The following is a 25,607-nucleotide window of genomic DNA, read 5'->3' on the forward strand; positions in this document are numbered from 1 at the left end:
TCATCTGGTGACATTTTGGAGAAGAAATAATTTAATATATTCTAAATTGCCAAATATTGTTTGCGATTGTCAATGTCAAATTTTTATATCCGTTTAATGCCCGATCGACTTCCTAGTCTGGCCTGTCTGTGTGTTGTGTCTTGTTATTTTACTTGCGCTTCACGGACCGAAGGCCTGTCCCTCCTTTTCTTCCCTTCTTGACTCTTGTATATTTGACGGCATCGCTGGAGCGGATTGTACCTTGGCCTTCTCTTCCCCGCCACTGCTCTTCTTCTCTCCAGTCATCTTCCTCCTCAGCCAGCCGCAGCCCGCCGTCAGGCCCTCGACCAGCGCCAGCAGCAGCGGCGCAATCGTCTCCGCCAGGAACAGCGTCGCCAGGACCATGGCCAGCGTGAGCGCGACAAAGTTGAAGTCGCTGTCGAGCACGTGCCTGTCGACCGTGACCGGCGTGGAGACGAGGAAGACGCCGATGATGTTGATGGAGACCATGTTGGTGAAGAGGCGGCGCGCGCTCTTGGGCGTCTGGTAGCGCTTGCACGCGACGATGGCCTGCTTGACGCAGACGACGGTGCCGTAGGCGACGACCGTGTTGAACGTGAAGGGCTGCGGGTAGAAGGAGTAGCAGACGTACGCGAAGATGGCCACGTCGAAGGCGACGAGCAGGAACTTGGGCGCGCGCGGCTCCACGTGCCCGTCGGAGGAGGGGGCCGCGGTCGGGCTGGTGGACTGGTAGTCTTCGTAGGTGTTGACGATGCCTTCGAGGTCGTCCTTGAGGAGCCCGACGAGCTGGTCGGCGGGACGGCCGAGCTTGTAGCACGCCGTGTACTGGATGTAGCGCTCGACGCGGACGCGCACCGGCACCGCCTCGGCATCATCACCGTCACCCGCCGCCGCTGCCTTGTCCCGCGCGGCGAACACCTTGATCGCCATGAGCTCCGCGTTGATCGCCCTGTCCGCCTCGTCCCAGTCCATCGCCTGCTCCTCCTCGCCGCCCTTGTGCTCGCGCAGCCTCCTCATCTGACGCCTCGTGACCAGCCGCACCACGTAGTCGCGCACTGCCGGCGAGAACTGCACGCCGACCTGCCACGTCATGGACAGCGCCAGCATCATGCCGCGGAACCACGTCTTGCCGTACGCCTCGTGCACGGCCGGCACGACCGCCGCGAGCGCGTACGCGGTGCTCCCCACGAACGCTCCAAGCAGCCGCTCCAGGCTCCAGTTGAAGAGCAGCCAGAGCGAGTGCTGCGGGTAGCGCCAGAGGAACCACAGCTGGCACAGCGTGACGATGCGGCCGCCGATCGACCGCTGGTTGTACGAGCGCTCGCCGAGCACGCCGGCGGCGACGTCCGGGTAGCACGCGCTGAAGACGAGGAAGAGTATGAAAACGTTGGTGAGGACGCGCTCGGTGCGGGGCACGGCGGCGCGGAAGCCGTGCCGCCACATGGCGAGCGTGCGGCGCACGCCCGAGGAGGCGCGTCGGATGGCGCGCCGGCCGGAGGGCGTGTGGAAGGGCGCGGCGAGGAGCGAGGTCAGCTTGGTCTCGAGGTTCTGCGCGTTGAGGCTGGCGAGGAGGGACCGGAGGTTGGTGGGTAGGTGCTCCCACGTCTCCTCCGCGGCGTCGAGCAGCTTCTGCTTCTCGGCGGCCTCGTCCTTATCGGCCTGCGTAACGCTAGAGTCGTCTGAGCTCGCACTGTCACTCTCATCCTGGAAGGTCGACGACGACGACGAAGACGAGGAGGAACCGCCGGGTGACAGACGCTCACGCACTAGACGGCGGATGGCCTCTTCTTCAGTGGGGAGCTCGTCGCGAGGAATGGTGGGAAAGGCCTCCTGGAGAATGTTCCGGATGCCCTCTTGATCAAGCCTGGTGCTCCAAACGGCAGCGTAGACGGCGTCTATCGGTCGGTTGCGGCTATTGTAAGGGACAGACCAGCGCCAGACAAAGTGGACGGCGGCGAGAGCCCCGTTGCCGATAGCTTTGAACATGTTGACCTGAGGATACTGGACTGACAGTACTCGATCATGAACAGTTTGCCAAGGCTCGGCCCGCTGTGGACGACGAGTGACTTCTTTTTAGATGACAGTTGATCTCTTCAAAGTCTGCCCGCACTCCACGCGGACAATGTGTAAGGGCCTTGTTGCAGTACAGTGAAGTACGGCTTGCTTACTCTACATAACGGGATTAACATTCGGCTTTTCCATTTCAAAGATCCACACAGCTCGAGGGAACTAAATGAGACTTACCTTCTGTCAGATGTGCTGTTGAGACATCCACCCTGACGATCCCAGACAAGATCCTTGCCCAGCACAGAGACTTTGGTCAACGTGCTCTCTCTCTTGCAGTAAGAGAAGCGACGATGGCCGACTATGCAGTGGGTCGCTTATTTCCAAGGAAATAAAACATTTTAAATTCTCTCAAGGTGGGCTCAAATTGTATCAGCCAGTCAGCGATTGGCCATAGGCAGGCGAGGACCACGCACGGGAATGCTGGGAGGCCAACAAGCTGTCTTCCCTGCCTTATACGGTTTTCTGCTTGGCTTGTAGAATCAATTATGCCGCGAGTTATACCGTGATGCACTGCTTGCCGGACGAGCGAACCGCCCATCGAGAAACGTGGAAGCAAGTATAAAGTCAAGAGGTGGGACAGCGCCGTGCGGCGGCAATGCTCGTCCTTGACTCGATCGGAACGCGCTGTGCCAAAGCTTCCATGCTCTCGGAAAGATCTTTTTAGGAAGGTGATCGGTCAATGCAAGGATCAAGCACCTCGGAAGGCGCTGCGCCTCGAAAAACCGCACATGCTCCGAAGTGCGTACATGTGCCTTGACATGCTGTCATTACGTGTCGATCGGGAGGGCGTCCACAAAACCATGTTTGGAGTTGTCTTTGATGTACAGAATAATGGACAGCAGAATTCCATCCATACTGGTCCGAATGGGAACGGATCTTCAGACAAGAGTTGCTCGCACGCCATTTCTTGCGTGTCAGCGTGACATTGTTGCCTGCATCGCCACACCCAAAGTCTAACCACGACGATGGCGAAGCAGCCACCATCGGTGTGCGAACTCAGTCGACTGGATTGCGCAAGGAAATCAAGGGATAGTAATTCAGTTGCATCCGTATTCTTCGGGTCCAGTCTCACAACGACGTCAAGCGTGCCTCGCTTTGCGTCGTAAGGAGCAAGCTGGCTGGTTGTTGGCCAGCGCTCGCAAGCTTTTGGCGTGCATTAGTTAGTGTGAGGTTAGGGATCCATATTCAGGCCGTCGGCTCCCGGCTCCTGACACTGATTGTCCTTTTGACAGGTCTGTTGGTGGAAGTTGCCGTACTAGCTGTATTGTCACTGGCAGGGCACCATTTTCATAATTCAGGACGCCATCGATGGTGGATAGAGTAACTAGACAAACGCTACCACAGTTTGGACATGAGTGCAATAGACGTTTTGCCAAGAGTGATGGTCAACCGTGGCATAACCATAAACGTGCGTCTAACTTTAAACGACCATACAAGTTTAAAGAAGAGTCAAGTGTGGCGCTCTCCTAGACAAAGATGCCACCCGGTGGACTCTTCTTCTCTGCATCCACATCGTGATGACATCTTGGGCCGCAATGATGCAGGAATAGGAGGAGTCTGAGATGGTTGGTGGGTTGGGGGCTGAGATCCAAGCCAAGCCACACCGCAATTTGTTTCCGAGCCTCTCTTCAACTCAACCACGGACACCTCAGCTGTCACCTCGCTCGTTCTCTCCTTTCTTTCCTTCATTCCTTCTCTGTCAGGGTGCCATGACACACGAAGCCAACGACCCGCAGATGCGGGACACCTAAAAGGGAACCTTGGGGGGAGTGAATTACCTTATTGGCAACCTTGTCCACATACGAGATCACGGACATCGGCGGAGGCGGCTCCATAACTCGGCCGGGCATTGCGCAAGCGACCACACCGGAAGCAGAATGTAGTACCGCCGGGTGCAACGACCTCCTTGGTTTCCATGCACAATAAACAAGCTCTTTTTGCGGATTACACTGCGACGGACCTGGGGCACGCCGATGCGGCCGAAATCACTCTAATGAGGATGGGCCGCTAATAATTGCTTTGAGTGAGTAGCTTGGAGCTTGTCTGAGAGCTTGTCCGGGGACCTTGTTTGGGAGCTAATAACCAACTTCCGCCAAGACGACCAACAAACGCATCGGGATAATCCCTCCGGCACCCGAAATGGCCTCCCGATCTGATAGTCGTGGGCGGTGTCAGATGGCCTGAGGAATCGTTTCCGAAGTCCCAGCTATCCACCCTTCGATGCAGGTTAAAAGTAAGAGAACAAATTGTCCACAGTGGCTGTGTAATTGCTGGGTAACTGACTAGCGATCGTCTCGGTCGGCATTTCGTGCTACAGATCGTCGCGATCGGCAAGCAACCTGGCCCATCCGCTACGGTAGGAGAGCCCCAGGGACAGGTCTGTGCTAAAGACTAGTTTGTCTATTGGTCGAGCGAACATTGACGAGCTGTTTGCTATACATTTGTGCATTCTCACCATCGATCCACTACAGCAGGTCGTGTCTTGCTTCACCCAGGCAGCATGTTCAAGGTTGGGCAAATGAGATGCTGCAACTCGTCTATTGGTCGCTGACACGCGTTGCCAAGAGCTGAGATGCGGGAACCCGCATGTGAGGTAAGCGGCGAGCCGGATTTAACGTCTCCTATCGAGTTTGCTTTCAAATGACTACAAGTTTCCATTTCATTGAGGCAGTTGCATCCTCGTAAAGTAGAGCGCATGTTCACTGTCAGCTCTGCTCCACGCCCATCGATAGGGTCCGTGTAGCATCAGCCAAGTGAGTACAGTACATGTGACTTTGCTTGGCTCTGTAACTATATTCTAATGCTAAATGTTAAGCCTACATAGGCGCGCCAAGAAAGTCGATCGGCACCGGACTTCGCAGCTTTCGATGTGGCTGGCGTGTCATCGACGGGTGCACAGTTAGCGTCGGAACAGCCAAGCCGATCGCTCTTACAGTTGGCAACCAAGAAAGAGGCCTTGGGGAACTACAACAAGTCTGATACATATGGCATCTTTGTTCAAATTGAAAAAAAAAGGAGTAAAAAAGAAAAAGAATAACCAAATGTAATGCCTCGGATTTCCTTGCATAGCCACGTCACGTCATCCTGCTCGTCCACAACAGCGAGTTGTTTCATGTAACTACAGGCGGAACTCTAACACTAACAACGAGATACGTAATTATTAAGAATAAATGATCTTCTCTCATGTAGTGGACCTTTGTGGACCAAATTGTCAGGCTAGGATGCCATCGCACTCTTCCGTCCCGCCTCTCACAGGACTCCCTGGCTCGTTCCAGAGACAAGCTTACGACGTACGACTGCGTCGGCAAGGAACATGGCCCCCTGAGTTGGAAGTACCTGTGTAGCTGGTGTTCTCTCTTTGCGCAGCAAAGAGTGCAAGATTAGATGTTTTCGCGGTCCGTCCACCGATGGTTGTTCTTAGTCGTCGAGGTTCGGTTTAAAAGGACGTGCATTTCCCACATTTCAGAGGGTTGAAGATAAGCATCATCTACTAAACACATTTATCAAGCTTAATTTTACTCTAAAGGTAGCTCATCCAATCCGCTCCCATCAGATAAGACCAGCATTGCTAACCCGCCTTGCTGCCCAGATACCCAAGCCCATATACATACCTACCCTCCTTCACGATGCCAGGGCCAGTTGCGGCTCCAGATGCCAAAGCGGCAATGAATAGCAACAGCACGCCTTTCCAGGTCTACCACTCATGGCCCTCTCAAAAGTCCGAGTGTAAACAGTTTGACGACTTCTGCTGGATCGACCTGGCCCACGTGGTCATGCTGGTCGAGCAGAAGACGGTTGACAGGGCCGTTGGTCAGAAGCTGCTACCCGCCCTGCAAGAGATCCGAGCACAGGGCTATAACAGACTCCCCATCGATCCGTTCAAGGAGAGCCTCCTGTACCAGGTCGAGTCCGCCCTCGGCCAGAAGCTCGGGGACCACGTCGCCGGGGCGCTGCACACGGCACGCAGCCGCATCGACCAGCGCGCCACCGTCAGTCGCATGTACTACCGAAGGATGCTGCTGCAAGTCATGGACCACATCTGCCAGTTCCAGGAGCGCATCGTCGAGGCCGCGCAGGAGCACGCATCCCAGATCATCCCCTACCACACCCACATGCAGCAGGCCCAACCCGGCAACTTCGCCCACTACCTGCTCTCCTTCGCCGCCAAGCTGCAGGAGGACTTTGAGCGGTGCCAGGAGGCCTACGCACGCGTCAACCGCAGCCCCCTGGGTACCGTCGGCCGCAGCGGAACCGGCCTGCGCATCGACCGCGAGCGCACCGCGCGGCTGCTGGGCTTCGACGGCTGCGTGCGGCACTCGCTGCTGGGCAAGGACGCCGACTTTGCCGGCGACGTGCTCGCGGCGCTCTCCTTCGTCATGTGCCACCTCAACGACTTCGCCACCGACCTGCACCTCTGGTCCTCCAACGAGTTTGGCTTCGTGCGTCTGCCCGACGCCTTTTGCGGCACCAGCAGCGTCTTCCCGCAGAAGCGCAACCCGGTCACCCTCGAGGCCATCAAGCTGGCCGCCGGGCCGAGCGTCGCCTGGCTGACCTCTGCGCTGGCCACTTTCCGTGGCGCGGGGACCGGTGATCACCGCGCGCGCGGCGTCCCCGCGCACCTGGACCACGCGCTCGAGACTACCGCGGACATGCTGGCGCTCGCGGGGCTGGTCGCCGCGGCGGTGCGCGTCGACGAGGAGCGAGTCGCGGAGGTGCTCGCGGCCAGCTGGTCGACGACGAGCAACCTGGCCGACTTCCTGATGCAGCACCGAGGCCTGAGCATCCGCCAGGCGCACGGCGTGGTGGCGCGCCTGGTGCGCGCGTGTCGCGAGGAGGGGCTCGAGAGGGTGCAGGTCACGCCGGCGATGCTCGAGGAGGCGAGCCTGGTCTCGCTGGGGGAGCCCGTCCAGGTGAGCGAGGAGGAGCTGCACGAGGCGCTGGACCCGGAGAGCTTCGTCAAGACGCGCACCAGCGCCGGCAGCGTTGGCCCGGCCGAGGTTGAGGGCCTCACGGAGCTGGCGCAGGACATGCTCTCGGACAATCGGCGCTGGGTGATGGAATGCCGCAGCAAGCATTTGAGAGCGGAGACGATGCTCACCGAGGCCATTTCAGCTGTGCTGAAGGATTGATTTGGAACATAGCAGGAGTTAATACAATATTTCGCTTCAATGAATTTCGCCAAGTGCTGGACTCGATGAGAACAAGTACAATCATGTCCGCGCGTCTTGGTCAGAGAAGAGATAGTCATAATTTTTACATTGTGGTCTGGTATATTTGCATCGACGCGACATCCAATGTCTTGGCCTGTCTCGTCAGAACCTGGTGCTGACAATGTAGGTCAAAGGAAACAGCCGGGGCAGTTCCATGTGCCTGAAAGCAAGTAAATGCCAATTGCTACCAAGGCGAGCCAACCGTAACCAATATGTGGCCCTGTGCGTGTCATGTAAATGCAAAGAACAAAGGGGGGGTATAAAATCGTACAAATAATTTGCAAAGTCAAAAGTACCGCACCAATGTACTCGTGTCCCGTCCGCAAGATAGCGACCTTCCGTGTTGGTTACATAGCCATTCGCCATGGAACGGCCAAACAAAGCAGAGGAAAGCATTAAATAGATTCAAATCAGTCCAGAGACATGTACAGGACAGTTCCGAAGGAGCTTGTTCGCGTGACCTCTGCTTGAACTCTTTGTGAGCCAAAAAGCGAGGAACCCGAGTAATAGCCAAGGGAATTTGCGACTCTGCGGTTTCGATATATCAAAACCAAAACAAGAAGATTTCGTCCTAGAAATTGACACAAATAAGAAATAAGAAGAAGGGTAGAAGGTAAGGGCCGCGAGGCCTTTTGGTCTGGCGGGCCGTGAGACCCGGATGCTAGTCTTTGGTTTGCTACGCCTTGTCTCTGGCCAGAATAAACCTCTGCAACCAAAGATGAATGCTTTTTTTTTATCATATTGGTGTGACTTGCGGAGGAAAAGGGTTCCAGTCTGCAAGCGTAGCGTCTGCGCTCGTGGCGTGATGGATATGGTAGATATTAACTTCAAGTCAATTGAATAGAATTCAGCTGCGACTTGGATGTGAATTGCGCAGCCTCAACGTCGATGGCGATGGGAAGAGCTGCCGTGATGGCGTGAGCTGTGCTTGTGCGAACTGGAGGATGAATGCTTGTGTCGGCTCGAGGAACCGCTCGCGTCGAGACTGCGCTCCAAGTCTTCGACCCTCGAGCGGTAACCCTTGACAATATCCTTAACATTGGCGATGCGATCAAAGTCCGTCTCCAGTTCGTCGAGCTGGCGCAGGATCTCGTGGTAGCGGGCAATCTCGGCGTCGGCGCCGTCGATGATGTTGCCGGCGCGGTCGTACTGGACCTGGGTGAACATCTGGGCCTGCTCGCTGAGGTACTGGATGTTCTGCTCGATGCTGGCCATGAGGCGATCAAAGTAGCGGCCGAGGGCGGCAAGCGAGGAGCTGTCGAGGAGGAGAAGGCCTTGACTGCTGGCGCGGCTGGCAGCGCGGGAAGAGCTTGAGCCACCGCCGCCGTTGGCGAGGGCGGCCTGGCCCTGGCGCAGGAGCTGAACCTCCTCGGCCGTGAGACCCAATTGTGTGTCGGGGACGGCGTTGGTAGTCATGGCGGCGGCGGCAGTGGGAAGCGCAGGGGGCAAGGCGCTCGGGGCGCCCCAGGCTCCCGGACGGGGTTGGGAGAGAGGAGAGATGTGTCGTCGGGTTTGGCGTCCGGCGGTAGGTGCTGGGTGGTAGATAAAAGGTTGGGCCTACTCGATGATGCGGCTATTTTCGTTCGTCTGGGATGCCTGGCAGGCCGGCAATGCAATGCGGCGCCGAGCATGTGATGGCTTGACCGCGACGGCCCTGGGACGGGATGCGACAGCGACGGAGGCGGGGGACAGGATCGCATCAAGGCCGATGTAGCACAATCGGGGTATCGGACGACGAGCGGATGGGAGATGAATCGGCGACAGCGGTGGCGTTCATGACCTCGAGGGAGCGACGGCGATGACGACGTCGAGAAGCATGGTTCCGAGCATGGGTTGGGTGACGAGATTCGAGACGTTTGCGGCAAGGGGGGGCGCGGGCGACAGGAGTTGGGAGGGGAAGCCAGGCGCAGGGAATGAAGAAGCTAATGTAAGAAGGATTTTGATCACCAGCACCTCGGGGGGACAAGAGAAGCAGGCCGGCGGCTGCACTAGCGCGAGGAAGGAAGGAAGACGATGAGATGGTGGTGGTAGTGATGGTGGTGGTAGTGATGGTGGTGGTAGTGATGGTGGTGGTGGTGGCACTGGCACATGTTGGTTAGGTATGAAACCATGGGCTTGGCCGGTCTTGATCCTCACCAATAATTGAGTGGATGATGAGGTCCAAGGCTGACCTTTGATGGGGAGGAAGGACCTGCCCAGATGGGGATTTAGCGCCGAGGCCTCTAAAAGGCTAGTAGAAGGCTGCCATTTTAGCGCCCGTGAGCCCTGAAACCCACAAAACAGGCCTGGTTCGGCCCGCTGAAGCCCCTACCTACATAGGTACCTACAGTACATACAGACATACATACATACCTAGGTAGGTACCTGTGTACATGGGTACTGTCTCCTCTCTTCTCCCTTTTAGGTATACCCGGCGCGGAGGTCGCCTCCTAAAATTCTTCGCGAGGTGTTGTGAATCTTGAATAGCCTATTTCAGTATTATTCTTCCTCTTTTTGGTCCCTCTCTTTCCTGCCCAGGCCTGAAAACGCTGTTTTTTTGCATAATCAATTCCGAAATTGCATAGTCGCGCCAGCACTGTGCGAGGCACCACCGCTGAAGGCACCGCTGAAGACACCGCTGAAGACACCGCTGAAGGCTCTGTAGCGCCAGCTCACAGAGCTCCCTGGCGGCCGCGAAGCTGCCGTCAAGGTCAGCGCCGAAGAGGCCAGCGATGACAGCGATGATAGCGATGATGCAGTAACTATGCAAATTCTAAAATCGACTACACAAGGCTTCGTTTTTACGAATCTTCAAACTGAGTCATTTCTACTGCCAGCCAGCAGCGTTTTGTGTCACGCGTTCGCACAAAGTTTGGAAATTAAGAGGGGTAAAAATGACAAGAAGGATAAAAAAAGAGGAGGAAGACAAGAAGGCCAAAAAATACAGAAAGATAAGAGGGACAAGAAATACAAGAAAGACGAGAGGGACAAGATATATAGAAAAACAAGAGGGACAAGAAATACAGAAAGACAAGAAGAACAAGAAATACAAGAAACAGAAGAGGGATGAGAAAACAGAAAGCAAGTCATATACTATTAAGAAAGAGACTTCCGAAGTTAGCGTATAGCAATCAATCAATTAATCATCAAAACTAATCAAGTATTATCCGCGTTTTCCATGCAACTTTTGCTTCAGCTTCCTAAAACTCCTCATTCCCTTGTCCAGCACAAACGTAGCGTACTCTCCATGCCCTTCCATTGTTGCCGAGGATCTCCTTTTGATTCCCATGTACTCCTCCCTGTCAGACTCGCGCTCTCCGATCGCGACAAAGATACCCGTAAACCGAAAAAGAATGACGTTGAGAATCATTCTGCACATGCGGCCGTTACCGTCCAGGAATGGATGGATCTGCACAAACTCCAACGAGTACTTGGAGGCAAGAGAAAAGGGGTCAACATACTTGTCTGCCTCAGCTTTGAAAATATCTTGCTTCAAGTCGGCGCAAAGTTTAGCCATTTGGGCCGGGACGCGCTGGGGAACGACAAAGTTTGAGTTGCCAGCGCCAACAATGACCTTGCGATACTTGCCGGCGTAGTCCTTGGAGGGTGTCTCCGGGCCTTCTCTGTGAATTACCGGGACCCCTTTGCAGAGGATGGCGTGCGTTTCTTTGATCAGCTCTTCGGTCATGTCCTCCTTGTTGACGGCGAAGTGGTGGATCATGTGTTGAAAGGCTTTGACGTGTTGAATAATCTCTTGACGGCCTCGGAGTACAAGCTTCACAGACTTCTCTTTCAGGAGGGGGTCCATGCAATAGAGTTCCGCCAGCTTTTGTAAATATTCTGGTGTTCGTTCAGTAATTTCTCCGACGTCCTCGCCGCGCAGGATCTTGCGACAGAGGTGAACGGTAATGTCGAGATTGAGGCCGGCACTCTCGATTCTGTTGCTTCCGAAAATCGCGTGCAGCATCAAGTCCTCGAGCTGTGTATTGAGCGTCTGTTCCTGTTCTTCATTTCGAGAGGTTGCTTTTGCGCTGTCCATGTATGAAGTTGCCTTCTTGAACAATGTCGCGGGGTCTTGTCCAGTAGCATATGTTCTGTAGACATTGTCGGCGCGAATGGTCATAGAAACATTTTCCATGGCAGGCCACTTGGATCTGATTGAGTGTTGAAAATGAGCGAACATTCTTGATCTTTTGTCGGGGCTGGGAGGTGTTGTTGCTTTGTTGGTGTCGATGTTGATGAAAGCGAGCCGACTGGCTTGCGTGGGAACGCCATGGTTATAGAGTCGACTGAAGGATCAAGAAGAGGGGGGGGGGAAAGAGGGAGATTTGAGTTCAAATATCCAAACTTTGTGTGCAAACGCGTGACAAACGGCACTCACGCGAAGCGAACAGCTGCCAGCCACGAACAGCTGCCAGCAGAGATGACTCTTTTCTACCGAAATAAGCTTCGTAAAACGAAGCCTTCGTATCTACAACTCAAAGGCCGGAACGTATGCTGATATGGGGTATGGGATATGGGAATAACTAATGAGTTGAGCAAGCGGCGAGCAGCGCGAGATTGAGAATGACGGAGGAGCGACAATGAATCCCTTCGGTTGTCGTAAGGATATTTTTTTGCAGTATGATATTTCTATGTGAGGAGACGGTTATTTCGTACTTCATTTTATGTTCTATTTGATAGATATTGTTCCGGTGATAGATCATCGCCAATCTTCAACCTCTGCGTAATCCTCGTTCACACTTTATTCCATCACCTTCATCAACGTGAACAGAACTCCCATAATTGATGATGTTTCCTCTTGAGGTTTCTATCTCTCTTGGTGCTGAAATTTTAAACTTCAGCGGCTTTTCGCCGGCACTGGCTTGTAACCCTGCTTCTCAAGCTCAACGGACATGTGCAAGTAGCGGATGGGCCACACACGCTCATGTTATGGGAGGCAATATTATGCAAATTTGTCCTTGTTTGCGTACTACAAAATATGTATTCTCGTGATACCTGTTCCAACCCCCTTTAAATATACAAACAATCTCCAGCTGAAGTCGACTCTTTCCTCCTTGCCCTTACATCCCAACCTCAAATCGCATTTCAATTTCGCCAAGATCCACGACGCGGCCTGTCAAGTTTGCCAGATCTGCTATTCACAACTGAGGCCTGTACACCATGGTTGATCAGCTCCAGCCGTGGCATATTGCGGTGCCTGTTCACCCTCAATTTCGCCAAGATCCATGGCGTGGGCCTCGCAAAAAAGCCAGCATTTACTTCTTCTTCTGCTCTATGCGATACCTGAAGAGCATGATGTTTTCTTCGAGCTCTCGTATGGCCTCGTTGATGATTTCCTCCTTCTGCATGAGCTCGGCGATGGCCCCCTCAATCTCCAGGTGCTTCAGGTACTTGGTCGAGGTTGGGCTGGGGTCGTGGGTGTTCTTGAGGCAGTCCAGGGCGGCCTTCTTCTGGACCATTTCGGCGTGAATGCCGAACCACTCCTGTTTCAGCACGGTACGCTTCTCCTCGGCCGCGTTTAGCTCGACCTTGAGCTGGTCAACGGATGCGTCCGACATGGTTCGACTGAGTGTGTTGGTGGGTGGTAGTTGGCGGCGGTTCGTGGTTGAGGGGAGGAAGAGGTCAATAAGATGGTCAAGTATGTGATGTGTACTTGATGGCACGGGATACGTGATGACGGATAGCTACAAGCTCGAAAAGCGTCTCGAGACGTTGGCAAAATGCTGAGGTGAGTCGACTCTTTTTCCTTCTTGTCAAACGTCTATTCGGGAGCCCGTGGATGGAGTTGGGAATAGGTAGTGGGAGGAATGGAATACATTTGTGCTCTTTTTATATTCGTGAGAATCTGCCTATCCACGTGCCTGTAGAACTCCGACGTTGCGGTGAGTGAAGAAGGCTTCATACTTCATCACTGATTGAGTATCTCGTGCGACGGTGACAGTCACGCCATATCAAGGCAAGTGAGGCGGCCCCGGGTGAGACTTGGGCAAATCTATGCGACGTGATATTACACGACCTAAGTTACTCTGCTGAAATAGCCAGAAGGGGGTACTTTTGCGAAGATGTTGCCACTCAGGGTCATCCATTTGATTCACAGGAGCAGATTGCGACTCAACTTGAGGGAAGAGTCGGCCTGGACAATGTGTTCAAGACAATTTATACACATTTTGTCCTGGCAATGACGTATAGATCAATTACAAGGTACGAAAGAAAACGTGATGAATGTATCTGCAGTGAATTCCTCGCCGTCGTGAATCAACTACCGGGAAGGGCTGAAGAAGTCACCACCGTTAATGTGGCGAGGATGGTGAATGATGCAGGAGTAGTATCCTGGTCCTTTCCTATACCTAAAGATGATTGCCTTTTGTTGCCCAGCCAAAATTGTCACTGCGAGCCTCACTCCAAAGTGACGAGTTCCGCCTCTCGTTCAGATACTACTTCTTCACCTGGGCGGCATCATAGCGGCAGCTGTCGCAGCTCTCTATCTACATTCCACACCAGTTTTCAGAAGAGATCAGAAAAAACAAGCTCTGCAGGAGCCTTCCGCGCTTGGCACCTGTTATGCTTCGTTGCGCAAAAAAGTCCAGATGAAGGTCGTGAGGCGATGCGACTGCCTTCTCTGCCGCTACCCGGCACAGACGGCATTTGACGCCGCGTTTTGCGAATAACAATAGCGAAAGGGGTGGACAGGTCGTAGTTTTGCAAGCTGCTAGATAATTGGGAAAATGTCAATCCCTTTCTAGCAAAGGGATAAAATAAGTACGTTTGATTACTTGTTCAGTCAAATTGCTGTGACGTTACCAGGTTGGGCCGCCCACGATCTGCCAACTACATTGCTGCCCAGCATACCAGGGCATTTTTTGGGTCGGGTCTGCGGGTAGTAGCGAAAGTCCACAACGTAGATCCAGATAAATTGCATCTTGAATGAGCCTTATCGCGCATCCTCCAGCAACAAACCATCATCCGCACGTTTGGCTTGCAACACACCAGACAGTCTTTCGTTGTCTGGGTATGTAGCAGGATTTTCACGGCAAATCTCCTTTGGATCTACAGCTCCGCCCTGCCATCATTGGCTCGTCGGTATTTGAGTAAAGGGAAACTCAGACGCCTCCTTTTCTGTTCTTGGGAAGTACAAGATGCAGGCTGCCGTGGGGATCTGCGGATCAATAACCAGGATCCGAACGCTTCACGACGCACTCTTTAGGCAAGCCCACAAAGCGGAGGGAGGAGTTGACGAGAAATGCACACACCGCATGGAGTAGTCGGAAGGAGAGAGGAAGGGAGGAGGGAAGAGGGGCTCCGGACGATAACCTCACCCCGTAACGACAGCGAGAAGCAGCGCGCGCACTGCTTTCCCGTCTCGGGCTCCACGATGTGAGCGGGAAGAAGCCAGATTTGTGTCTCTCTCTCCTTCCGCCCGCTTTCACTCCAGCGAGTTCCGGTCGGTCAACAAACCATGCATCCATCGTTGTTGCACAGGTAAATGTTTCACGAGTGGGACTCAAGTCTTTGCTGCCGTCGCAGGCTCTCTCCCCTCACGCGCATAAATCGCCGAGCCCGCTGAGTAACGCCAAGGCCACGATAGAGAGATGGAGTGAGGGCACACGATTCTTAGGCAACCAAGCATCACATCCCTCGTTGTGATGCTACTGGGACCAGGTAAGGCCGTTAGCTCCTTGGGCTTTGACCGCCTCTGCTGTTACCGCGCGCGAAATAATAAAACATGAATCGGCGTCTTCCGTCTAGCTTTATTGGCTGACTAAGTTAGTTAGTTATTTATGGAAAGAGGGGGAGGGCTGATGATCGAGTCAAGCAAAGGTACGGTTGGCTCATAATTGATGACACCGCAAAGATCAGCTCACTCTAAGCCGAGGACCGCACCCTTGCCTGCTGCATTTTCACGAGCCGGCAGGTAGTTTACTGGTACTACTGGTGGCAGTTGGGCGACCCCGTCTTTGCCTAGGATTCTATTATTATTCCTCTCTAGTGATCGATCGTCGACTTGAATGGCGGGCAGCTGGCATCGGGCTGCGAAGCCAAGTGGGTTGGCTGCTGGAACAACGAGTGACATGGCCGGGGAGTCCGAGCATATTCGGGAGAGCTTCCAGACGTGTTCTATTTGGACCGAAACGAAACCAGTGGGGTAACAGCTCAACTCAGCCGTCAATGCTCGCCAAAGATCATCAGTGTGCTTTAACCTTTCTTGGGCATTTGCCTTTGACTGGTAGTTCGCGTTAATCTGTGTTAGTTGCAAGTCGTCTCAAACGTGCCTATCGAAACATGGCGGGTGAAACAATTGTCTCGTTAATTCTGTCCCTCGCAAACACGGTCTCGTTCATGTTCCGCTCAGCGCCATGTCTCTGCGGCAAGATTGCGCGCCCGCATGGTGAGAAGTGCCGCAAGTCGACAGGCATTGCAGCCTTATGCCAACACCAGCTTGTTACAACTTGCCAGCATGCAGAACCCATCAACCTGAAGATCAGCATGGATACCCCTTGGTTGCCGGATCCTTGAGGTCGAGAAGCGGAACCAGTTACGACCCAGTAAGACGGATTCACGAGGGCGCGCGGCTCAAAGGTGGGCGGGATTGCAGCCACAACTATGTTGGCGGCGGTGGCGGCGCCGGCGGCTTGTCCCATCCTTCGCGGAATGAGGGAATCGACAGAAGAGAAAGAAGGGCCAAGGGCAAAGCACGGTGCCGGCACCCCTGTCCTTGCTTGCCATTCCCTGCCCTGGGATGCGCAGCTAAAAGCTCAGCTACCTTGCTAGTAGCAAAGTGGCTGCCACGTTTTCGGTAACTGACACAGAAGAGTTTCATCACCCCGTTAGCAGCTTTTAGCAGCCAGTATTCGTTGCTTCAAGCGTGTTTCCTTTTCTCTCAGCCCTGCGCTTGGACACCAACACAGAGCTCACTAGTCAACTACTCACTCCAGAACTTCGTACGTTGTATGTGCAAAACAGCTCGTTTCCCCTCGAGGCAGTGAGACATGAAGGTCGGGTTGGCAAAACGACATCGGGGACACTGCAGCGGGCGCAGTCATCGCCCCTGAACTTGCCAATTGCAGTAACCACTGTCCGGGTGAAATCCACTCGTATAGTCATACTCGATCGGTTAAGGCATCCTTTGGGCTGTGCTGTAGGTCTGATATAGGTGATGCGCAAGGATAATCGCCAATAGTTGAACCATATTAGATCACCTTCTCCAACGCTGCACATGTGAACTGCTGCGCGCCCACATAAGCAAGACATGGTTTATCAGCCGAATCTTCCCTGTCATTAAAAAGTAGCACGAGCACGAATTGCCATGAATCAAAGAACTACAAAGCACGGATACTGCGCACCTAGTTCTTTACCAGCAACTCAGCCAGTCAGTCGATGGGAAAATAAGCTACGGAGAATAGGTCGGCCTCCAGAAGCGGCCCCATTTCCATTGAAACGCCGACCCAGCTCCTCCTCCGCTACCCATGCCGTCCGGGAGGAGAGGAATAGAAGCTATATTAAAAATAAACCAACGCGTGGAGAGTCAGGCCATTTTGACAGCAAGAGCAATATTTGCGTGTTGCACCAGGCTCACCGCAAGGAGCAGGGCTCTCGGGTTCATGGTAGGCAGCTACGCGATATGGACAGGACAGCTGCTAACCTGTACTCGGTAGTACTGCTAGTTAATAAAGCAGCGGGGGAGATGTGATGGCGGAAGTAGGCCTACCGAGCCGTCCGGTGACATGTCATCAAGTTCAACAAGCCATTGTTCCGGCATGGGTTCGCAGTGACATGCTGCTGTGCGGGTCAGTGTGTGGCAAAAGATTCGGGGGAGAGGTGTGTTGTCTCATGATTTGATGATTTGCACAGCAAATTTCCATTGGAACAAATCGCCCACCAGCAACGTTGTAACCTTTCATCTTTTCATCTCTCTCGCAACCGAGCCGGAAGAGAGCCGCTGCCGACAGCCCTGGTTTGTCAGGGGTGCTGGCAACAAACCGCAGCAGCATGTGCCAGTCAGTCCGGACCCTCTCGTGGATGCATAACAAGATCTTTTGTGAATATGAAAAAGCAAAGAATTATAGTTCATCGAGTGCATTGCATTGAGAGTCAGCAGAAACATGCAGAGGCGGCCTCCGCTTGGAAATCCGGAGCATTGCATTGGCTGGTCAGCTTTCTGCACAACGACAATACAAAGTCATGTCATTCGAGGAGGGATGCCATCGACAACAACTGTTGCATGTATAGCTCTATTTATATGATTTTTATATTAATTACGGTAAATTCGTACTTATTGCTGCTGGGCTATTAGTGTGCAACTCGACTAGGTAACGTTGCACTGCTGGAGAGGCATAACTACCTAGACTGACCTTATTCATATCGCTAATGTTGTGCACCATTCAGTTGTCCTGAGGCTGAATGCAAAGCCCACTTGATGCTATCCGTACTCCGTATCCGTACTGTATCAGCAATAAAATTGAGGAGCCCGTGGACATCACCCGCGCACCCGAAGCCCATGCAACAGATCACCAGGAGTTGCGTCAGGGGTTCCCCTGCCGCCGTCCTCCCCATGAACGGAGCCAATTGGCGTCAAGGCGGGGGCGGCAAAAAGTGACAGATCCCAAGTGACCATGGCGGGCGTGAATCTCGCGGGAGACGGATGAGAAGCTTATTCGTATACTTTGGTAATACGTCATTTCACTTCCCACGTTGCTCGGTTGATAAGATAGACAGCTACAACGCATGCACCTTGACGAGCTGAAGAGAGAGATTCACGACCCAAAAAAACAAAATAAACAAGTCAGCCGACAAGTTCGTCACAAGAATAAAACAGGGTGGTGGAGGGAAGACACGACTCGCGACACCAACTCATGCTTTGACGCTGGCATGCGTGCTCCAACCTCCTGGTACCAGTACGCCGTAACTAGTTATTACTTACAGACCCGGGAGTTGGCAATCGCCGAAATCTCGCTCTGCCGTGCCTCAACTCAACCCGGTCCGACCAGCCAAGGCAGGGATCATGGGGGCTTGGCCCCGGCTGGCACACATCAGAGACACGACTAATTAGTTGAATGTCTGACCGTTCTGGGGGTCTAATCGCCTTCACGCAAACCAACCAATCCATTGTTACCGATAAAGAGAGTCGATTGGGCTCTCACCGCCCTGTTTGTTTCTCACGATTCAGCCAGCCGGGTCTGGGGGTCTTTTTAGTTGTCGTATCCGTCAGTGTTGGCGACGGAAGCGACAGATACCACAAGTTTGCATAGCATCGCCCGTTCACGTCCTGGCAAACGGACAAAAAGACGTCATCGATGAGTTCGCCGACTTCAGCACGGATACTTGCAGCCTGAGAGCAAGTTGATAGCCCACGCCGACAATGGGTTGGCCGCCGAGTAGTGCGCCCGCAGCACGGTCTTTGCGATTCATTATTCAGCCTATTGTGCGGATAGCTATTCTTTTGCAACTAGTTAACCAAAAGAGCAAGCAACTACGCGCCCGTCGTAATATTGGCACTTTTTGAACCTTGTCATCTGCAACTAGTTTGTTCAACTCGTTCATGCGTGGCTCGCGTCGACTCCCAGCATCCCATGTTTAAATCAGGGTATAGTGACGAAAAATCAGGCCGGCTTGGGCCCGCACAGCGCGGAAACGCAATTAATAAGAATCAAGAGCAACAATAAGCCCAGCATTCTTTCTCGGCTGGGCCTCTTTTGAGTTTGTTGCCGCGCTAGCTGGGCTGAATGGGCTGAGTATGGCCTGTCTTTCCATGGGCACGCGCGGCCCTGCATCCTGCTGCAAGCCATTTATTCTCATTCATTCGCTTGCTCACAAAGAAACCACAATTCGCTAACCGAGTTGCTCTGCATGGCATGGCATGGCATGCTGCAGCTGATGTCGGCTAGCTGTATTTGTCCTGCAAAGGGTTCCAATAGGGCACCCGGTCACGATGGACTGGACGTGGCGAGCTGGATAGACATGAACGAGACATGTGCGGTTGCAGCGACGGATTACTCTGTTGGGCGGCATGGTGTATTAATTATGTCGGATTCCTCCTGCAGTGGCCTGATATAGAAGACTGCTGACTACTAGGTCGGCGACTGCTGACAATGGTCGGCTATTGATATTGTCGAGTTTCTTCCGGAAAGAGAAGAAGTAAGCTACAGACTAAGAAACTATTATTAGAGCATGATTTCCCACTACTCTCGTTCGATTCGCTTCGCTGTTAATCTGACAGTAGCATTCCTAGCCTGTCTTATTTCTACATAACGATATCACCGCTATTAATCTCTTTCAACACGGCAAGGTTTCAGCATGTATTTTACCCACTAATAACTACAGTTTTCAGATGGATATTCAACAGTCATGGACGTCATTTTATGAACATGGCCTCGTTCTTATAACCATGGATTATTTCCACATCTCTCGATTCGACAGGATGAGCGGTAAATCAACCTTACCGGGATCGGGCTGCTACTGGCCAGCTGGAACTTTGGGAAAAGAAATCCTTTCAGAACCCGTCGCACACCCAAAAAAGACACAGCCAGGGTCAAGCTTGACTTTTTTTCTTCTTGCGCGCTCCGATGGAACCGCGTCGACCGGCGCCGGCCGGTCCCCGATCCACCCACGTCGAAGAATGCCTGCCAAAAAAAAAAAGAAAACTAATAAACAGGCGGAGCTAACTCAGTCGAGGTTGCCGGCGGTCCACGGATAACGGATAGTGATTTCGGGAATGCTGGCAAAGTAGGAAGGAGAGGGAGGGAGCTGGTGGTTAACTAACCATCACGGGAGCAGCAAAAAAAAAAGCGACCAGTAGAGACCAGATGAATGGACCGAGCCCCCCCCCCCCATGGTGCCGGAAAGCGCACGTCTCGAATCTACGGAGAGCATGACTCTTGTTGATGAAGCTAACAAGTCAGCATGGCTTGGTCTGGATAGGTGAGGCAATCAATGCACGGAGTGAATGCCGAGTGTGTTGGCGCCCTGAGCGTTTCGCGAGTTTTGTCGGTGTTTGTTGAATATTCGTACCAATACTCCGTACGGATACACATGATGCCGTGGGCCAGGGTTCGTAGCGGTGATCGCCAGCCAGCAATCAGAATTAGAAACAATGATCGTCGGTGAGTATCAAGCCCCCTCCCCTCCCTTATTGTCCAGCGACGGTTGGCCAGAGAAGCTGCAGGACAGGTCACAAAATGGGCAACAAGCAAAGAAGAATCCACTATATTCATGTGAAATTCCGCACTTTGACGCACCACCGCTTCCGCTGGTCCGCAGATCATTGGGAGCCAAGTCTTATTAGTGAGGGCGCGAGACGCGGGCTAGAAGAAAGCGAGCGACCAACCAACCAACCAACGAACCGAACCCTTGACCAAAGAGAAGCGCCGGTCTGGGTCCCCGGAGGTCTTCCCCCCATGGATTCTCGCAATATTGACTTGATAAAAATAAAACTCGACGACGGGAAAAGGAAAGATGGATGAAAAAAGAGGAGCAGGCCCCCCCCTTCTACCTACCCTCATTGGAGGACAAGAAAGTGATCATCATCTGCCGTCCCTCTTGACAGCCACAGCGCCCACACAACCCACACACATGTACCAGCAGGGCGGCGCTGCGTTGTCTTTCCTTGGGGTTGGGTGGTGCAATGCGTTAGTTTTGGGATATTGATTTTACGGAGTACTTGGTAATTAGTGCCAAACGGCTGTGCTTTGGGAACGGGCGTCGTCGGGCAACGGAAGGCAAATAACCGACAACTTATCACAATGACCTGAGTGACTGAGTGACTGAGTGACTGAGTGACTGACTGCATGCTCCTCCTCCTCCTCCTCCTTCGTACTGGCCCTGTCTGCACTGCGACTCTGCAATGGTGATATGGAGTTGAAAGCTCATACGATCGAAGCGTTCGACTCTTGGCGAGAGCCAGCAGCGTTAAAGCTTAAAAAATAGGAAGAGCTTCTGGAATAGTTGACGCATTAGCGGGCAGCCTAACAGTAGCGCCGGCACTACACAAATACATACATGATACATAGATACATGCTATTTCGTAGCCAATACTCGGAGCACTCTCGGTGATCCCACCACCAACCCCCAGGAGACCCTGACTCTCTCTAGTCAGTCTCAATTCCGATAGACCCAGAATGGCTGATTCTTGGTGGAAAACGTTCTTCTCGCTTCGCCAAAAGGCTTGGCCCGGCTTTATTTCTTTGGCGTCTCTCAACACCCAACTAACAACTAGTCAGTTCCCATTCCGAAGATCAGGGAGTGAGTGCCCCCCCTTCCTTACCTCGTGGTTGGGTCGGGGTCACTGGACAAAAAAATGATTAAACCCGTCTGGAGGCATCTGCCGACGGGTTACTTTGTAGTGGCATAGTTACTAAGGCAGGCAACGCGCGCTTTGTCTACACGATGCCTTCCGAGCGCACCGAGTGCAACCTGACAAGTGACCAGCGTAGATTATTATCATCATCAAGACAAAACACCTAGAATTCTCGTATCTTTCTTTTTCCTAACCTAGCCCTTTTCCTTTTGCAAATTTGTTGCCCTATCCGGTTTTTGTATACATGTTTTCCCAATCACCACCACCGACCAGTACAACGAGCGAAATGCCCATTCCAACCAGCCCAAAAAGCCCCAACTCGAAACGGCCGTTTTGTAAGAAGAGTTTCAAAAAAAAAAAAAGTCATAACTATACAATTAGTAGATTCCATTTCCTTTGCCCCCTCCCGGCCCCCAAAACGCCTCGCCAACCAAGCAAGCAAGAACCCAAAGAGAAACGGTCCCAAAAAAAATGATGAATGAGTAATGTCTGTGCATGTAACCCTCACCCCCCCCCTCCTTCCCGCCAGCCATCTCGACCCACGGACTGGTCCTATGGCAATTATGATGCAGCTCCGTTGTTTGTTTGCATCAAACAGGCCTTGTTCGCCCCTCCTCTCGCCCGGGGGAGAGCCAACACCACCACACCGACTCAGACCATTGCTCGACTCCCCAGGGCGGCGCTGGCCGAGTGGCAGCCTCGCTCGTGACGCTTCATGTTGCTGCGCACGCTAAAGGCCTTGCCGCAGCCGGGATGCGCGCACTTGTACGGCTTCTCGCCCGTGTGCGAGTGGCTGTGGATGCGTAGGCTGCTCGGCCGGCTGAAGGCCTTGTTGCACGTCGGGCACAGGTACTTGTCCTGGCTCTGCGGGTACACGCTGCTCTGCGACGGGTGCAGGTAGTGGTGGTGCTGCCACAGCTGCTGGCCCTCGGCCGTTGGCGGGAAGGACTGCGGGAGCGCCTGCTGGTGGTGGTGGTGGTGGTGCTGGGCGGCGTAGTGGTGATGAGGGACGGGCTGCTGTCCCAGGGCGTGGTGCCCGGCGGGGACGCCGTAGTAGCCCGGCGGCGCGGCGGCGGCGGCGGCGGCGGCGGCGTGCTGAGGATGCCCGGAGGCGAATCGTTGCGGTGGCACGGGGATGGATAGCCGTGGTGCGCGGGACGCGGCGGCCTGCAGTTGCTGTCGGAGCTCCGTCTGCTGCTCCAGCGGCGGCGTCGTCTCGTGGAAGCGACTCGAAGAGGAGGAGCTGCTGGAATCGAACGGGAAGTGCCCCCTCGCCTGGCTTGACGGCGAGCTGTAGCCGTCGTACGCGCTGTCCGTGCTTAGAGGCGGCGTCGGCGGGAGACCCCGACGGTGGTGGTGCTGGAACGCGCCCGAGTGCCTGGAGCCCGGACGGCTTCCCAGGTTGCCCGACTCTCGTCTGCTGCGCCCGTGTTGTGAGAATGAAAAGGATGCTAGATCATTGGGTTAGATGCATGTCAAGGCAGCAGCAGCACAGTCAAGTTCCCGTACCTTCTGATTTAGGAGACCCGCGGTAGGATGTCGGTGACGGGTCTGTCGTGGGCGAGCCAGCGTCCGCGAGACCCAGGAGGTTCGAGATGGAGGGGAGGGAGCAGCGGGAGTCGTCCATTGGGGGCGATGGAGGAGGTCGTGGGGGTCGGTTGTACAATTGGCTGCTCGTTGTCGGCGGGTAGGCAAGCGATACGGCCATTGTAGGCTGTGTCGTGCAGGCTGTGTTGTTGTGTGCTTGCTCGGATGTGGTTGTCCAGCTCGCCTTTTTGTACACTATGTCTAGATCAAGGTGTATAAAAAAGAGGCGGCAGGTGGGGATGTCTGGTGGTAGCTGAGCAGCTGAGCAGCTCGAGGCAGTCAACTTTGGAATCGAAAGTATCTTGGGTGACGGGCGACAGTATGGTATCGTGAATACTGTATCGGTTGATGTAGGAGATAGTTGATGGTCAGGGTGTAAAACTAGGCGATGTATGTATGTGTCGTTCCTATCCGGAGAGAGGGGGGGTCGAGGTGGTATAAATATGACGGGGTGTACTGCATGTATGTATGGATGCACAGCACATACAGCCTTGGCCTCAAGTAGAGTGACGAGTGTGTGGGGAGCCGTCGTATATCAGATCGGAGAGGGCTGTTCCACTGAATGATCTGTGAGAGTCCTTGCTATTGGAAGAGCAGAATTGACCTGTGGTGCTCGGATGGTTTCTGATCCCTGTGTATTGACGTCCAAGGACCTGGCCGGTCAGTCGTGTACGTCGTACGTGGTTGGACGGGAAGAGGTGTATGCAGCAGGAACCCAAACCGTCTTGTGACGAAGAAATGAGGGAGGGGACCGGTAGAGGGGCGTCTGCCGTTTTCTGTGGCAATAGTACCCATCCATACTGGGCGTTTATATGGGTAAACGCCTTCTGCCATGTACGGAGTACCGGTATGGATGTGGTAGTGGTATGGCCCCCCTCCGTGGTGGAGGGCGGGCGTCTCCAGTGATCGAAGAGCACGAGCAGGCATGGTTAGTTGAGTTGACGGGTACAGACCAGGCAGGACTGAAGAATTGTCCTTTGCTTGCTCCTCGAGGGGGAGGGGGAAGGGGGGTGTGGCAGTAACGAACCGCTGTCACCACAATACGGTCCAGTAGGAGACAAACCTGGGACCTTGTTCATAACGGCCGTCACTTGGTGGATCTACTGGGGAGTGGAAGCCAGGCCAGGCCGGGCCAGGCCAGGGCTTTGCGGTTTTGTAAGGGTGTCATGGTGTCAAGGTGTCAAGGTGTGCGGCACTGGTCAAGCAACAAGCATTGATGAAAGCAAAGTCCCGCCGCGGAACTGACACGGCTTCGTCTGTGGTGTGTGTCTGTGTGGGTGGAAGAAGAAACCATCTAGTTTACACGCCCGTGGACCACCCAAGCTTGCATGCCAGGCTTGCTTGTGGGCTAATCCATTGTCAAATGGGGCGATTGCGTCTCGCTGATGAAGTCTACCGACCCATCCTATCCGCACCTTACTCCAGTGCTCCGTACTAGGTAGTTCTAGTTGGCAACTGGAAAGAGAGGAGCTCCTGTCATTGATTGACTTCCCGTAGGCCTTTTTTCTCCTTGACAGCGGCCGGAGCCCTGCCCAAAAGCGTCGACTATTCAAGCCACACGGCCCCAGTGAGCCAGCCAGGCGGTTCCATTCCACTCCTTACTGGATATGTAATAACGCGCAAATACGGATACCTACTACTTATGTATTACTTGTTCCTTTCCATTGATCAACAGTAATTAGTTAGTTATAACAAGCAAAAGCACGGGTTCAATAGCTCGGCCAGCGCGGGGCGCTAAGACGGTGCCGCGTCTTGTTCCAATTGTTCACCAGAACCCGACTAGAACATTGCTAACCATTCCTCAGTAAACTAGTACGTGTTCACACTCGGAGAAACGACTTCTCTGTAACCTTTTGACACCCACGGAACTGCTTTTCCCAGCCAGCGACTCTACCGGAAAGCTGTAAACTGTAACCAACTCGACACCGGAAGCTGTGATGTCGATGGCTAAAACCGTCTCGTCTTGGAGACTTTGCTCATGCATCACCAACTTTCTTTTCTTGTTTTTGTTTTGTTTTTTTGCAACCCTTCTCCCTTTGCAGCCACTTCCGCCTTGACAGGACCGAGGCACACACACAGTCAAAAAAGGTTTTCGGTGGTGGGACCTTACGACCCCCCCTGGTAACAGAACTTGAGACGATCTTTGAGTCGGGGTATAATTGTCATAGTGCCAGGAGATCAACTTTGGCTGTTGGGAACAGAGGAAGCCGTCTAAAGTAGATCCATGCAAAGCAAGTTAATGCTCCGAGGCCACTGGGAAACCTCCGCAGATGGTTGGCCGTCGTCGCCCCTTTCGCCTTTTTCGACAAACGATGCTGTCTCGTCTTTGGTGCTCTCTTGCCCTGAGCTAACTCGGGTTTCGGCTCGTGATCTTCCGCGAAAGGCATCCTGTCTTTTTTGTCATTCTTGATACGCACTACAACTTACGCGAAGAGGAACGCAACGCGCAAATGACCCCCCCCCCCCCCCCG

At 53.7% G+C, this 25,607-nt stretch overlaps 6 protein-coding genes across 6 annotated transcripts; 1 reads left to right on the forward strand and 5 right to left on the reverse strand.

Moving 5' to 3' along the window:
• Nucleotides 1-159: 159 nt before the first annotated feature.
• On the reverse strand, nt 160-1,986 carry ISF_05675 (hypothetical protein; the record flags this gene model as incomplete). Its single annotated transcript, XM_018849280.1, has 1 exon — nt 160-1,986. The coding sequence occupies one exon, from the start codon at nt 1,984-1,986 to the stop codon at nt 160-162; it is 1,827 nt and encodes a 608-aa protein (XP_018703307.1).
• A 3,746-nt stretch (nt 1,987-5,732) lies between these two features.
• On the forward strand, nt 5,733-7,196 carry ISF_05676 (Argininosuccinate lyase; the record flags this gene model as incomplete). Its single annotated transcript, XM_018849281.1, has 1 exon — nt 5,733-7,196. The coding sequence occupies one exon, from the start codon at nt 5,733-5,735 to the stop codon at nt 7,194-7,196; it is 1,464 nt and encodes a 487-aa protein (XP_018703308.1).
• Nucleotides 7,197-8,156: 960 nt separating this feature from the next.
• Nucleotides 8,157-8,693, reverse strand: ISF_05677 (hypothetical protein; the record flags this gene model as incomplete). Its single annotated transcript, XM_018849282.1, has 1 exon — nt 8,157-8,693. The coding sequence occupies one exon, from the start codon at nt 8,691-8,693 to the stop codon at nt 8,157-8,159; it is 537 nt and encodes a 178-aa protein (XP_018703309.1).
• A 1,726-nt stretch (nt 8,694-10,419) lies between these two features.
• On the reverse strand, nt 10,420-11,394 carry ISF_05678 (Filamentation induced protein by cAMP/death on curing; the record flags this gene model as incomplete). Its single annotated transcript, XM_018849283.1, has 1 exon — nt 10,420-11,394. One exon carries the CDS (start codon nt 11,392-11,394, stop codon nt 10,420-10,422), a length of 975 nt encoding a protein of 324 aa, XP_018703310.1.
• Nucleotides 11,395-12,514: 1,120 nt separating this feature from the next.
• Nucleotides 12,515-12,817, reverse strand: ISF_05679 (hypothetical protein; the record flags this gene model as incomplete). The annotated part of the gene is made up of 1 exon (XM_018849284.1): nt 12,515-12,817. One exon carries the CDS (start codon nt 12,815-12,817, stop codon nt 12,515-12,517), a length of 303 nt encoding a protein of 100 aa, XP_018703311.1.
• A 9,383-nt stretch (nt 12,818-22,200) lies between these two features.
• Nucleotides 22,201-23,257, reverse strand: ISF_05680 (Zinc finger, C2H2-type/integrase, DNA-binding protein; the record flags this gene model as incomplete). The annotated part of the gene is made up of 2 exons (XM_018849285.1): nt 22,201-23,000; nt 23,059-23,257. The coding sequence occupies 2 exons, from the start codon at nt 23,255-23,257 to the stop codon at nt 22,201-22,203; spliced, it is 999 nt and encodes a 332-aa protein (XP_018703312.1).
• Nucleotides 23,258-25,607: the final 2,350 nt, after the last annotated feature.

Source organism: Cordyceps fumosorosea (assembly GCF_001636725.1).
Source record: "Cordyceps fumosorosea ARSEF 2679 chromosome Unknown scaffold_14, whole genome shotgun sequence".
In the NCBI taxonomy this organism is placed as follows: Eukaryota; Fungi; Ascomycota; class Sordariomycetes; order Hypocreales; family Cordycipitaceae; genus Cordyceps; species Cordyceps fumosorosea.